A 12965-nucleotide genomic window follows, 5' to 3' on the forward strand; every position below is an offset into this window, starting at 1 on the left:
AACTGGCAGACACTCATTACAATCGGCCTCCGCTGACCAGACCACTGCTGCCCGTCTACCCCTGGAACCAATTTTAAATTGCCTACAGCCAGCCCATTTTATTATGTTAGGCCTTCGAAGCCTGTCTGCGGCGCGTTCTTTCAACTACTACTACACTGACCTGTCTACTGCTGCCCGTGTACTCCTGGAACCAATTATAAAGTGCCTACAGCCTGTCCAATTTTATTATGTTAGGCCTTTGAAGCCTGTCTGCGGTCCCTCCTTCCACTAGACCTCTACTGACCAGACCACTGCTGCCCGTGTACCCCTGGAACCAATTTTAAATTGCCAACAGCCCTATTTTTTTATGTTAGGCCTTCGAAGCCTGTCTGCGGTCCCTCCTTCCACTAGGCCTCCACTGACCATTCTACTGCTGCCCGTGTACCCCTGGAACCAATTTTAAATTGCCAACAGCCCTATTTTGTTATGTTAGGCATTCGAAGCCTGTCTGCGGTCCCTTCTTTCTACTACTACTACACTGACCAGACCATTGCTGCCCGTGTACCCCTGGAACCAATTTTAAATTGCCTACAGCCCAATTTTTTTATGTTAGGCCTTCGAAGCCTGTCTGCGGTCCCTCCTTCCACAAGGCCTCCACTGACCATTCTACTGCTGCCAGTGTACCCCTGGAACCAATTTTAAATTGCCTACAGCCCAATTTTTTTATGTTAGGCCTTCGAAGCCTGTCTGCGGTCCCTCCTTCCACTAGGCCTCCACTGACCATTCTACTGCTGCCCGTGTACCCCTGGAACCAATTTTAAATTGCCTACAGCCCAATTTTTTTATGCTAGGCCTTCGAAGCCTGTCTGCGGTCCCTCCTTCCACTAGGCCTCCACTGACCATTCTACTGCTGCCCGTGTACCCCTGGAACCAATTTTAAATTGCCAACAGCCCTATTTTGTTATGTTAGGCCTTCGAAGCCTGTCTGTGGTCCCTTCTTTCTACTACTACTACACTGACCAGACCATTGCTGCCCGTGTACCCCTGGAACCAATTTTAAATTGCCTACAGCCCAATTTTTTTTATGTTAGGCCTTCGAAGCCTGTCTGCGGTCCCTCCTTCCACTAGTCCTCCACTGACCATTCTACTGCTGCCCCGGTCCCTCCTTCCACTAGTCCTCCACTGACCATTCTACTGCTGCCCGTGTACCCCTGGAACCAATTTTAAATTGCCTACAGACCAATTTTTTTATGTTAGGCCTTCGAAGCCTGTCTGCGGTCCCTCCTTCCACTAGGCCTCCACTGACCATTCTACTGCTGCCCGTGTACCCTTGGAACCAATTTTAAATTGCCTACAGCCCAATTTTTTTATGTTAGGCCTTCGAAGCCTGTCTGCGGTCCCTCCTTCCACTAGGCCTCCACTGACCATTCTACTGCTGCCCGTGTACCCCTGGAACCAATTTTAAATTGCCAACAGCCCTATTTTGTTATGTTAGGCCTTCGAAGCCTGTCTGTGGTCCCTTCTTTCTACTACTACTACACTGACCAGACCACTGCTGCCCGTGTACCCCTGGAACCAATTTTAAATTGCCTACAGCCCAATTTTTTTATGTTAGGACTTCGAAGCCTGTCTGCGGTCCCTCCTTCCACTAGTCCTCCACTGACCATTCTACTGCTGCCCGTGTACCCCTGGAACCAATTTTAAATTGCCTACAGACCAATTTTTTTATGTTAGGCCTTCGAAGCCTGTCTGCGGTCCCTCCTTCCACTAGGCCTCCACTGACCATTCTACTGCTGCCCGTGTACCCCTGGAACCAATTTTAAATTGCCAACAGCCCTATTTTGTTATGTTAGGCCTTCGAAGCCTGTCTGTGGTCCCTTCTTTCTACTACTACTACACTGACCAGACCACTGCTGCCCGTGTACCCCTGGAACCAATTTTAAATTGCCAACAGCCCTATTTTTTTATGTTAGGCCTTCGAAGCCTGTCTGCGGTCCCTCCTTCCACTAGTCCTCCACTGACCATTCTACTGCTGCCCGTGTACCCCTGGAACCAATTTTAAATTGCCTACAGACCAATTTTTTTATGTTAGGCCTTCGAAGCCTGTCTGCGGTCCCTCCTTCCACAAGGCCTCCACTGACCATTCTACTGCTGCCCGTGTACCCCTGGAACCAATTTTAAATTGCCAACAGCCCTATTTTGTTATGTTAGGCCTTCGAAGCCTGTCTGCGGTCCCTTCTTTCTACTACTCCTACACTGACCAGACCACTGCTGCCCGTGTACCCCTGGAACCTATTTTTTATTGCATAGAGCATCCTTTTTTTAATAGTAGGCGTACAAAGTCTGTCTGCTGTCCACTATTGAAATTGTCCTCCACTGCCCAGAGCAATGCTGCCTGTGTACCCCTGCAACCTTTTTTAAGCTGCAGTGAGCCACATTTTTGGTTTAAGGCCTACTACCTGTGTCTGTCTGCGCCACTTAATTCAGCTGTGTTCCTTTGAAAAAAGCTGAGCGTCAATAGTCTTGTTTTCAGCCTGTAGGAATTTTAAAACTGCATTGGGGGTACAACTTTGGTAGGGCCTACTAACGGTGTCTGCCACCCCAAGGTGAGCCCCAGGTTTCGTCCACATTGCTTCGGTCTTCCGACTCTCGTTTAGTAGTTGTAGAAAACTACACTGCATTAGGCCTACAAAATGGGTATGGGGTGTAGAGAGATGGTGTGTTCCACTCCAAGGTGTTCCCCAGGTTTCCTCGCCATTGCTTCGATCTTAATGCTCTCATTTAGTAGTTGTTGGAAACTACACTGCATTAGGCCTACAAATTGGGTATGGGGTGTAGAGACGGTGTGTTCCACTCCAAGGTGTTCTCCAGGTTGCCTTTCCTGAGCTTCTATCTTCAGGCTCTCATTTAGTAGTTGTTGGAAACTACACTGCATTAGGCCTACAAATTGGGTATGGGGTGTAGAGAGATGGTGTGTTACACTCCAAGGTGTTCCCCAGGTTTCGTCCACATTGCTTCGGTCTTCCGACTCTCGTTAAGTAGTTGTAGAAAACTACACTGCATTAGGCCTACAAATTGGGTATGGGGTGTAGAGAGATGGTGTGTAACACTCCAAGGTGTTCCCCAGGTTTCCTCTCCATTGCTTCGATCTTAATGCTCTCGTTTAGTAGTTGTTGGAAACTACACTGCATTAGGCCTACAAATTGGGTATGGGGTGTAGAGACGGTGTGTTCCACTCCAAGGTGTTCTCCAGGTTGCCTTTCCTGAGCTTCTATCTTCAGGCTCTCGTTTAGTAGTTGTTGGAAACTACACTGCATTAGACCTACAAATTGTGTATGGGGTGTAGAGACGGTGTGTTCCACTCCAAGATGTTCTCCAGGTTGTTTTTCCTGAGCTTCTATCTTCAGGCTCTCGTTTAGTAGTTGTTGGAAACTACACTGCATTAGGCCTACAAAATGGGTATGGGGTGTAGAGAGATGGTGTGTTCCACTCCAAGGTGTTCCCCAGGTTTCCTCGCCATTGCTTCGATCTTAATGCTCTCGTTTAGTAGTTGTTGGAAACTACACTGCATTAGGCCTACAAATTGGGTATGGGGTGTAGAGACGGTGTGTTCCACTCCAAGGTGTTCTCCAGGTTGCCTTTCCTGAGCTTCTATCTTCAGGCTCTCGTTTAGTAGTTGTTGGAAACTACACTGCATTAGGCCTACAAATTGGGTATGGGGTGTAGAGAGATGGTGTGTTCCACTCCAAGGTGTTCCCCAGGTTTCGTCCACATTGCTTCGGTCTTCCGACTCTCGTTTAGTAGTTGTAGAAAACTACACTGCATTAGGCCTACAAATTGGGTATGGGGTGTAGAGAGATGGTGTGTTACACTCCAAGGTGTTCCCCAGGTTTCCTCTCCATTGCTTCGATCTTCTGGCTCTCGTTTAGTAGTTGTTGGAAACTACACTGCATTAGGCCTACAAAATGGGTATGGGGTGTAGAGAGATGGTGTGTTCCACTCCAAGGTGTTCCCCAGGTTTCCTCGCCATTGCTTCGATCTTAATGCTCTGGTTTAGTAGTTGTTGGAAACTACACTGCATTAGGCCTACAAATTGGGTATGGGGTGTAGAGACGGTGTGTTCCACTCCAAGGTGTTCTCCAGGTTGCCTTTCCTGAGCTTCTATCTTCAGGCTCTCGTTTAGTAGTTGTTGGAAACTACACTGCATTAGGCCTACAAATTGTGTATGGGGTGTAGAGACGGTGTGTTCCACTCCAAGGTGTTCTCCAGGTTGCCTTTCCTGAGCTTTTATCTTCAGGCTCTCGTTTAGTAGTTGTTGGAAACTACACTGCATTAGGCCTACAAAATGGGTATGGGGTGTAGAGAGATGGTGTGTTCCACTCCAAGGTGTTCCCCTGGTTTCCTCGCCATTGCTTTGATCTTAATGCTCTCGTTTAGTAGTTGTTGGAAACTACACTGCATTAGGCCTACAAATTGGGTATGGGGTGTAGAGAGATGGTGTGTTCCACTCCAAGTTGTTCCCCAGGTTTCCTCGCCATTGCTTCGATCTTAATGCTCTCGTTTAGTAGTTGTTGGAAACTACACTGCATTAGGCCTACAAATTGGGTATGGGGTGTAGAGACGGTGTGTTCCACTCCAAGGTGTTCTCCAGGTTGCCTTTCCTGAGCGTCTATCTTCAGGCTCTCGTTTAGTAGTTGTTGGAAACTACACTGCATTAGGCCTACAAAATGGATATGGGGTGTAGAGAGATGGTGTGTTCCACTGCATGGTGTTCCCCAGGTTTCCTCGCCATTGCTTCGATCTTAATGCTCTCGTTTAGTAGTTGTTGGAAACTACACTGCATTAGGCCTACAAATTGGGTATGGGGTGTAGAGACGGTGTGTTTCACTCCAAGGTGTTCTCCAGGTTGCCTTTCCTGAGCTTCTATCTTCAGGCTCTTGTTAAATAGTGGTTAAATGGAACAACTGCATTTGGCGTACTAGTTGGTTTGGGGCCTACTAACAGTGTCTGCCGCTCCTTGCTGTTCTCCTGGTTTCCTGTCCTGAAATTCCATTTTCAGGCTCTCGTTAAGTAGTTGTTAATGTTAGACTGCATTTGGCCTACTAGTTGGGTTGGGGCCTACTATCGGTGTCTGCCACTCCTTGCTGTTCTCCTCCACTGAACAAAGCTGTCCCGCCTGTTTACTACGGTTGCCAATTTTGAACTGCATTTCGACTACTTACTGATTTGGGCCTACTCTCTGTGTCAGCCTCTCATTCCAGTTGTCCTCCACTGCAATGCCCCCTGGTTAGTCCTGTGTTACCAATTTTGAACTGCATTTAGCCCACTTTATTCTTTGGGCCTATATCTGTGTTTCCTCCTCATCCTGCCCATTGCCCAGCCAGTGATAGATGAGTCTGCTGGTACATTGACCCATAACGCAAAATTCCCCGTGCACGCTACACAGCAAGATTGTGACCCTGCTGAAAGTCAGGTTCCTCTTCCCGCATACCATACCACCTTACACGGGGGCAAAGAGGAAGGTGCAGATGAAAGTGCAGGTTCCTTCATCAGGTGGGGGGAGGAATACTAGTTGGCGACGTCACTGGCACAGGGCCTCTCATAGTACGCAAAAGTGTTGCTGCCGGTAGGAGGCGCCCCCGCCGTGCAAACACACCGCTGTACTTTGAGGGGCCCTGTGCCAGTGCCAATGCCAACGAGTGGGCCCCCCCTGCTTGCTCAGGATCTCAGCACTTGCAAAGTTGAAATACTTACCTCTCCCTGCTCCACTGCCGTGACGTGTTCCAGATTTCCTGGGCCCACTAATTACTTGAACCAGCCCTACCCCCACAACTTTAGCCAAATGACCCCCAATTTCAAATGCCTTCCAATTATTATAAGGTAAATTACGATTGACAAGCTTCTGTAACAAGAATGGATGTTTTTGCCATTAAAATGGGCAGTGTAGGTGTTTTCCTGGCCTCCACTCACTGCCGACTATGCTCCCCCATTGACTTGCATTGGGTTTCGTGTTTCGGGCGATACCCGACTTTTCGCGATAATCGGCCGATTCCACTCGACTCGACTTCTAAGATAGTCGGGTTTCGCGAAACACGACTCGACTCTAAAAAGGTCAAGGTCGCTCAACCCTAGTATCTACCATGAATGTTTCATTAGTGATTTTTTTTTTCACAAACTTGCAGTTTCACCTTCCCATTGCAATGTTAATCACCGACAGCACACGGATTTTTGTGCTGTCCATGATTTTTACGGACCCATTGACTTCTATGTTGGATTATTTGATCTAATGCCGAACCCCTTGGGTATGGCTTTATTTTTTAAATGGTGTCAACATGGTAGTTACCATAACTGCTTGTATGATGAAATTCTACGGACTGTACTACTAAAGTTTTTTTTCATTTGGGTGACAGAAACTTTATTCCCAGATAGGGTCCCATCAAAGAAATGTCACCTTGTTATGGCAGATGGGCTCTCATGAATTGGCCAATTTATGTGCTAAATACCTTCCTTTTCATAAGTATGTTGTATATAGCAGTATTGCAATTCAAATTTCATATATTCTCTGTTTGCATATACCTTAGCGCTTACAGTGTGCTGGTGTATTCTTTTGTTTGTACGGTTTCCATGAACAAGATGACAGTATATTGTAGAATAAAGAAGGAAGGATATTTACATTGTCCTCATATAAGGCATAGATGGTACTGCCTCTAGCTGCCCATGTGATGCTGTATTAATGCACCATGGCATCAAAGTTATAAAGCTCTGTGTACAAATAACAAGCCCTCACACAGCTCTAAAGGTTAAACAATAAAAAAGTTACGGGTCTCAGAAAATAGCAATACAAACCAAATTTTTTTTCCTACAAATATATAAGAGCATAAAAACTAAAAATTCTTTCTCCCAAAGGGGTTAAGCAAATTTTTATATTTAGGTAGTGTAAGATGGTTTCCAGACAGGTCCTTGAATGGAGATATGTATCATCGAGGTTGGTAGCTTCGGTGATGTAAGCCCGGGAAGGCTGGCTCCAGCAGGTATAGTGCTGACAGAGTTAATAGGGCATATCAGGGCCGGGTTTACGAGCAGTTAAAGAGATGGGAGAGACTTGCTGCTCACATATCCCCACCTCGGGGATGTGGTATGTGTCTAGAGGTGTGTAGACCTTCAGTATGTTGGTCTTTGGTAAGGACTCAAGAACTAGACATTAACACAAGTGGGCGAACCTGCAAAATTGTATGGACTATTTAATTTGTGTTTTTTTGTTTTGGTTTCTGAGTAGTTTATGAAGTCTTAATAAACCAGCCTGGACATTTCACTGAAACTGCTTCCTGTGCCTACCTCAGACATAACCAAGTGAGTAGAAATCCTACAGTAGTTTCTGACCTAACTCTTGTGTAAGCAGATACTTACTGGAATTTTTGGGCAGTCCATCTCCAACACTGATTGAGAGGGTTTTCCCTCCAGGTTTAGGCTGTGCAATGTCTCCATGTCCCCTCAAGAATGTAATGGTTCTTGAGCCTCCTCCTCCCCAACCTTCTTTCTTTACTCTAAGTTGTAGTCTGGAGAAAAAAATTTGCTTGCATAAATCAATGTACAAGATGGTGTAGCTGTGTTTATTAAGTAAAACCAGTTACAATGCATGGTATATCCATGAGCCCCATATCCAATTTTGTTGATAACAGATCAGTCAGAAATGCCAGAATATTCTGAATGGTGGGATGTAGCTGCTGGCTCACATAGTTCTGCAAATAGACCTGTAAGTTACTATAACAGTTGTAACTGTCAATGGAGAAGTGGTCGCACAACATATGTTATCTTTCTACCTTGTAACAAATGGGAGTTACAAAGATATCAAAGACATAAAATCCATTTTCCTCCATTATAATATTAACCTTGAAGAGTAACCATCGTTACATTTTTTATTTCATAAATCAATGGTACATGTGAAAATAAGGAACTTTGTAATATGTCTTATCAGAGAAATCTGCTTTTTTTCTCCTCGTGAACTAATCTTTCTCTTTCAATTTATGGGTAAAATCTGGATACAATGAAAACAGATTTTTCCATTACTGAAATACATGATGGCAGTTAGTGCTTTTAACATTTTTTTATTGAGGGGCAGAAGCTAGATACAGACAGACATTCTGCTGCATCCTGTTCTGAAATAACAGTTGCATTTCTCCATAGAACTTTATAAGCACCAGTTGCCATCTCCTGTATTTTAATGGGAAAATCTCTATTCACAAAAGACACATTTTGCCTGTGAATTGAGAATTTTTGTAATTTATGATCAGTCCTGAGGGAGAAAGAACGCATTTATCTAAAAAGATACTACTGATTTATGAAGGAAAAAAAATTAAAATGACGGTTAATCTTTTATATAATATATGGGGTGTCAACCTATAATAACTAGTGATGAGTGTGTATACTCATTACTCAACATTTCCAGAGCATGCTCGGTTGGTCTCAGAGTATTTCTGCCTGCTCGGAGATTTAGTTTATGTCGACGCAGCTGCATGATTTGCAGCTGCTAGATAGCCTGAACACATGTGGGAATTCTCTAACAAACAGGCAATCCCCACGTGTTCCCGCTGTCTAGCAGCCATAAATCATGCAGCTGCATCGACATAAACTAAATCTCCGAACATGCTGAAATACTCGGAGACCACCCGAGCATGCTCGGGGAATCTCGAGTAACGAGTATACTCACTCATCACTAATAATATCCAGTCAGATCAAAGCTCTCATTTTTCAAAATCTCCTTACAAATTAAACAGTATATCCACTTTTGAGTTAAAAAAAAAATACTTAGTAAATAACCCTGACATAGCCTACTTTCCTGTGCTGATAGTTTCCAAATTAAACTTTGTATAGCCAAGGTTAAAGTTTACAAATTCTCGAGAAACGTATCCTTTATCAGGTGTAATTCACGATAACTGGAGAGCATGTTAAAGGGGACATGACTATAGGAGCAGACTACATAGGTTAGTCAAGATATATACTGGAGGTTTGTATAGCAATTTTAGACAGAACACTGATATTTTTAGTTTGGACTATATACAAAGTTACTTGCTGTTTAAGGCAGCAATGTTATTGGTTAATATGGACACCTGCTTCATTTTTACCTTTCACCAGTATTGATAAATCTTATTCACCATTTCTTTTTTGTTTTGGCAATTGTTGCATAGCTTTTCCCCTTATGTGGTTTAACCTATCCACATTTGTTATGCATTTTAGGAGAAAGGAGCATAGGAGACAAAGTGTTGCAAAGTCGTGCTGCCTCCAAACTTGAATAAAACCCGGCGGAACTATTTTCAAGGATAAGAGTTGCAAAAGGGACAGAATTCCCCAGATCAAGTGACAGTGAGGAAACCAGTCTTCGATATAAAAGGTCAGTAAGACAAAATGGGATGAGATATGGAGTCAAGAGAGGTGACAGACGCTCTCGCTACATCTCCAGCAGCCATAGGCCAGAGCTGTGAGTACCAGTTAGGCCCAGACTGAGACGACGACTGTCAAGCACCAAAGGCCAAGGTTCCCGACCTAGACAACGCCATCAACAGTCAAGGACCAGCCCAGACCGATACGGACTGAGGAGATGCTCATCGACGGTCAAGCACCAAAGAGGCCCTGTGAATACCCGGCCAGAGACTCCAGCCTGGGCCAGTGATTGAAGGAGATATGAGAGACAAGCTGTCACTTCCAGCATGGACTTACGGCATTGGTCTTGGGCAGGGGGTGGCTGCGGACCAGATGGGGTCTGATTGATGTTAGAGCGGCTCAGAGAGCGTTGATAGACATTGTAAGAAAAATGTGTGGCTAGTGAGACAGAGTAGCGGCACTTGTCAAGGCAGAGAAAGCCACCGAAACTTTAGAGACTGGTCCCACCAAATACTGGGCTTGCTCCCCCCCACCAGAACTAGTGTGGACTGCAGACTTGGAGCTGATACTGGAGTTTCCTGTTGTATATTAATCCACATACCTTTGTAATTATATAATGTAATTACTTCTAAAATACTGTGTAAATATTGTCCTGCTTACACTTTTGCCTTTAAGCCATTCTAGGACTAATGAGGAATTATCACCACGATTGGGGTGACGGATTGGCAGTTGAGAGGGGAGTTGAATTTATGGATAAACAAAATGTCTTAAAATAGTTAACTAGTCAGTGTTATCCCTGTGCAAATAAGAACATTCTAGATAGAAGAAGGCATCCTTAAAGGGAACCTTTTTTAAGTCCCTTAAAGTGGGCACTTTTCATTCCAGCTGCTCCCCTAAGTGTTCCATTTTTTTTGTAGACCTTTTTATTTGGTGCTAATTTTTACGGACTCTACCCAGGGGGTACTGCTCTCAGGATTCTCTGGGGCCATGTCTTAAGGTTATTACCCTATGAGCAAATATCCCCTTGGTAAAGACCATAAAAATTCGCACTAAATAAAAAGATCCATGTCTCTGGAACCATATGACGGGTTTAAAAAATGACCAAAGCATCTACATACTCAGGAGACCAGCATGAATAGAACTACAGCAAGAACTGGCCACTTTTGACCTGGTGATGGTTCTCTCTAAATGCATAGCTGCCTTCCATTTGACGTCTATCAGTGTGATTTCTACTTCTGTGTTCATGAACATATATCTATATGCATTACCACACTAATTACAACCATGACAAACGGTTCTCTTACGTGTCTCCGAAGTTCAGCACTAGTTTACTCTTGGTCATCTCCTCATATCTTTTGCACAGCAGACTAATGAGTTCGGTTTTGAAGACTGATTCTAGAAGAGTGTCATGATCTGTCTCATGTAAGATGAAGAAGTCATCCTGGCGTGTGCTGGTTGCAAGCAAAAGAAATTCATATAAAAATAATTAGTGACCAGTATGTGGTCTTCCTATTTTAAGAATAAGAAAACTATACCATAATGTTCTACATACTGTATAAACAAAGATCATTGATCTATGACAAAGCCCCGCTTCTGAAAAAACAATGGTTATATTGACCAGAAATGCAATATATGTGCAGAGTTTTCCTATTTGTACAGTTTGTTTTTTACTGTAGAAAGAAAGCTTTACTAGCTAGAAAGGATCATCAGGCTCCCATTGACAGATTTGGGAAACAGTTACAGCCATAAATCCAGGCCCGACCATGCGCGTGATGAACAGAACTAGCAGCACCATATGGTCTTAGGATTCTGGTGGTCAAGTATCAGACTTGCAGTTGGGAAGGAATTTGTGCCCAAATTATGGATGCGAAGTGTTCCTGTATCATGTTCATGTGAAACTGGCCTTGTTCTTATAAGAAGCATTGTATATCACTGTAAATAAGCTACAACCTAGGTTGGCACTTTAAAGGGAGTTTGGCAGCTCAAACGGACACAAAGGAAATACATAGGTCTCAATTCATCAAAGTGTTTACACCAGAAAACTGGTGTAAAAACAGTTTGAAAAGTCTCAAAATGTTTGCGCAACGCAAAGGTGCACAAAACTTTATCAACTTTCTGCATTTTCACTGCAGTTTTTGGCAGCTCCATCAAATAGATGAAGTTTGCGAGGAGCCATGACAGGGCGTGGCCGCACCCACCCATTAAATTCTTCAAAAGTGACAGTGCACACCACTGATCAGATGCATTAGATTCATAAAATGGCGTGCAAATTCGGTGCATCTTATTTCTGCATAACCCTCATTAAAAGTAGCGTTCTAAACAACAATGCTAATGAATAAGGGGTCACAGACTTGTAGAATATATAAGCTTTAGGCTGTATTCACACTATCTGCACTTGGTGCATTTTGTGCTGTGATTTTCTGAAACTGTGGTAAAACCAACGCATTCTTACTGCGTTTTTGAAAAATACAAATATACATTGCATGCCCATTTTTCATATTCATATTGCATCCATATGTCTGTTTTTTTACATCCTTGTGCCATCTGTATGTCCATTTTGTACATCTGTATGGCATACAGTTTTTACATGAATACTTCATTAACCACTTCATCATCCAGCCCATTTTCACCTTCCTGACCTGGCCATTTTTTTAAATTCTTACCAGTGCCACTATATGAGGTAACTCTGGAACACTTAGACATATCCCAGTGATTCTGATATTGTTTTTTTTTGTGACATGTTGTACTTCATGTTAGTGGTATAATTTTGGTAGATATAATTTGTGTTTATTTATGAAAATATCGAAAATATGACAAAAGGCGGAAAATTTAGCAATTTTCAAAATATGAATTTGTATGCCCTTAAACCAGATAGTTATATCACACAAAATAGTTAATAAATAACATTCACCACATGTCTACTTTACATCAGCATAATTTTTGATACATTTTTTTTTGGTTAGGAAGTTAGACAGTTAAAAGTTTATCAGCAATTTCTAATTTTTTCAACAAAATGTACAAAATCAATTGTTTTGGAGGGCCGGCTCCCATTTGAAGTGACTTTGAGGGTCCTATGTAAGAAAAAATACCCAAAAGTGTCACCATTTTAAAAACTACACCCCTCAAAGTACACAAAACCACATTCAGGAAGTTTATTAATCCTTTATAGACTTCACAGAAATTAAAGAAATGTGGAAGGAGAAAATGAAAATTTTACCTTTTCCCAGAAAAAATGTTGCTTTTGCCACAAATTTGTTTCAATGAGTTTTATCAGGTTTTTTTAACATTTAACAGATCAAGAAAAACTTTCCCATGCAGGGGAGAACTACATGTTTTAAACATTCAATGAAGGATTCGTAAAGCGATCTAAATTTTTACTTATAAAGACAAGACAATAACAAGGGGGAAAAACACTAGGTGGGGGGGGGGGGGGGAGGGGTTGCCATTCCACAGCATGGCAATATATTGAAATTAAAGATTCCCTAATCGTTTATCTACTCTGGTACATATCACCTCCAGAGTTTTGCAAGCGAGGAAACAGGCAGACAAAGATCTCAGTAAATTGCATGCAAAAGGGGAGATTGGTTACAGAAGCAAAAGATCAAACT

At 43.1% G+C, this 12965-nt stretch overlaps 1 protein-coding gene across 1 annotated transcript in view; it reads right to left on the minus strand.

The window, feature by feature from the left end:
- The window catches only part of MYO1F (myosin IF), a 363040-nt gene that overhangs the window by 52008 nt on the left and 298067 nt on the right, over positions 1-12965 (minus strand). The window contains exons 23-24 of the mRNA XM_069741645.1: positions 10662-10808; positions 7387-7535 (exon numbers count right to left, since the gene is read on the minus strand). Coding sequence (XP_069597746.1) covers positions 7387-7535; positions 10662-10808 — 296 coding nt within the window. The remainder of the gene's footprint in view (positions 1-7386; positions 7536-10661; positions 10809-12965) is intronic.

Source organism: Ranitomeya imitator, chromosome 1, assembly GCF_032444005.1.
Source record: "Ranitomeya imitator isolate aRanImi1 chromosome 1, aRanImi1.pri, whole genome shotgun sequence".
NCBI lineage: Eukaryota > Metazoa > Chordata > Amphibia > Anura > Dendrobatidae > Ranitomeya > Ranitomeya imitator.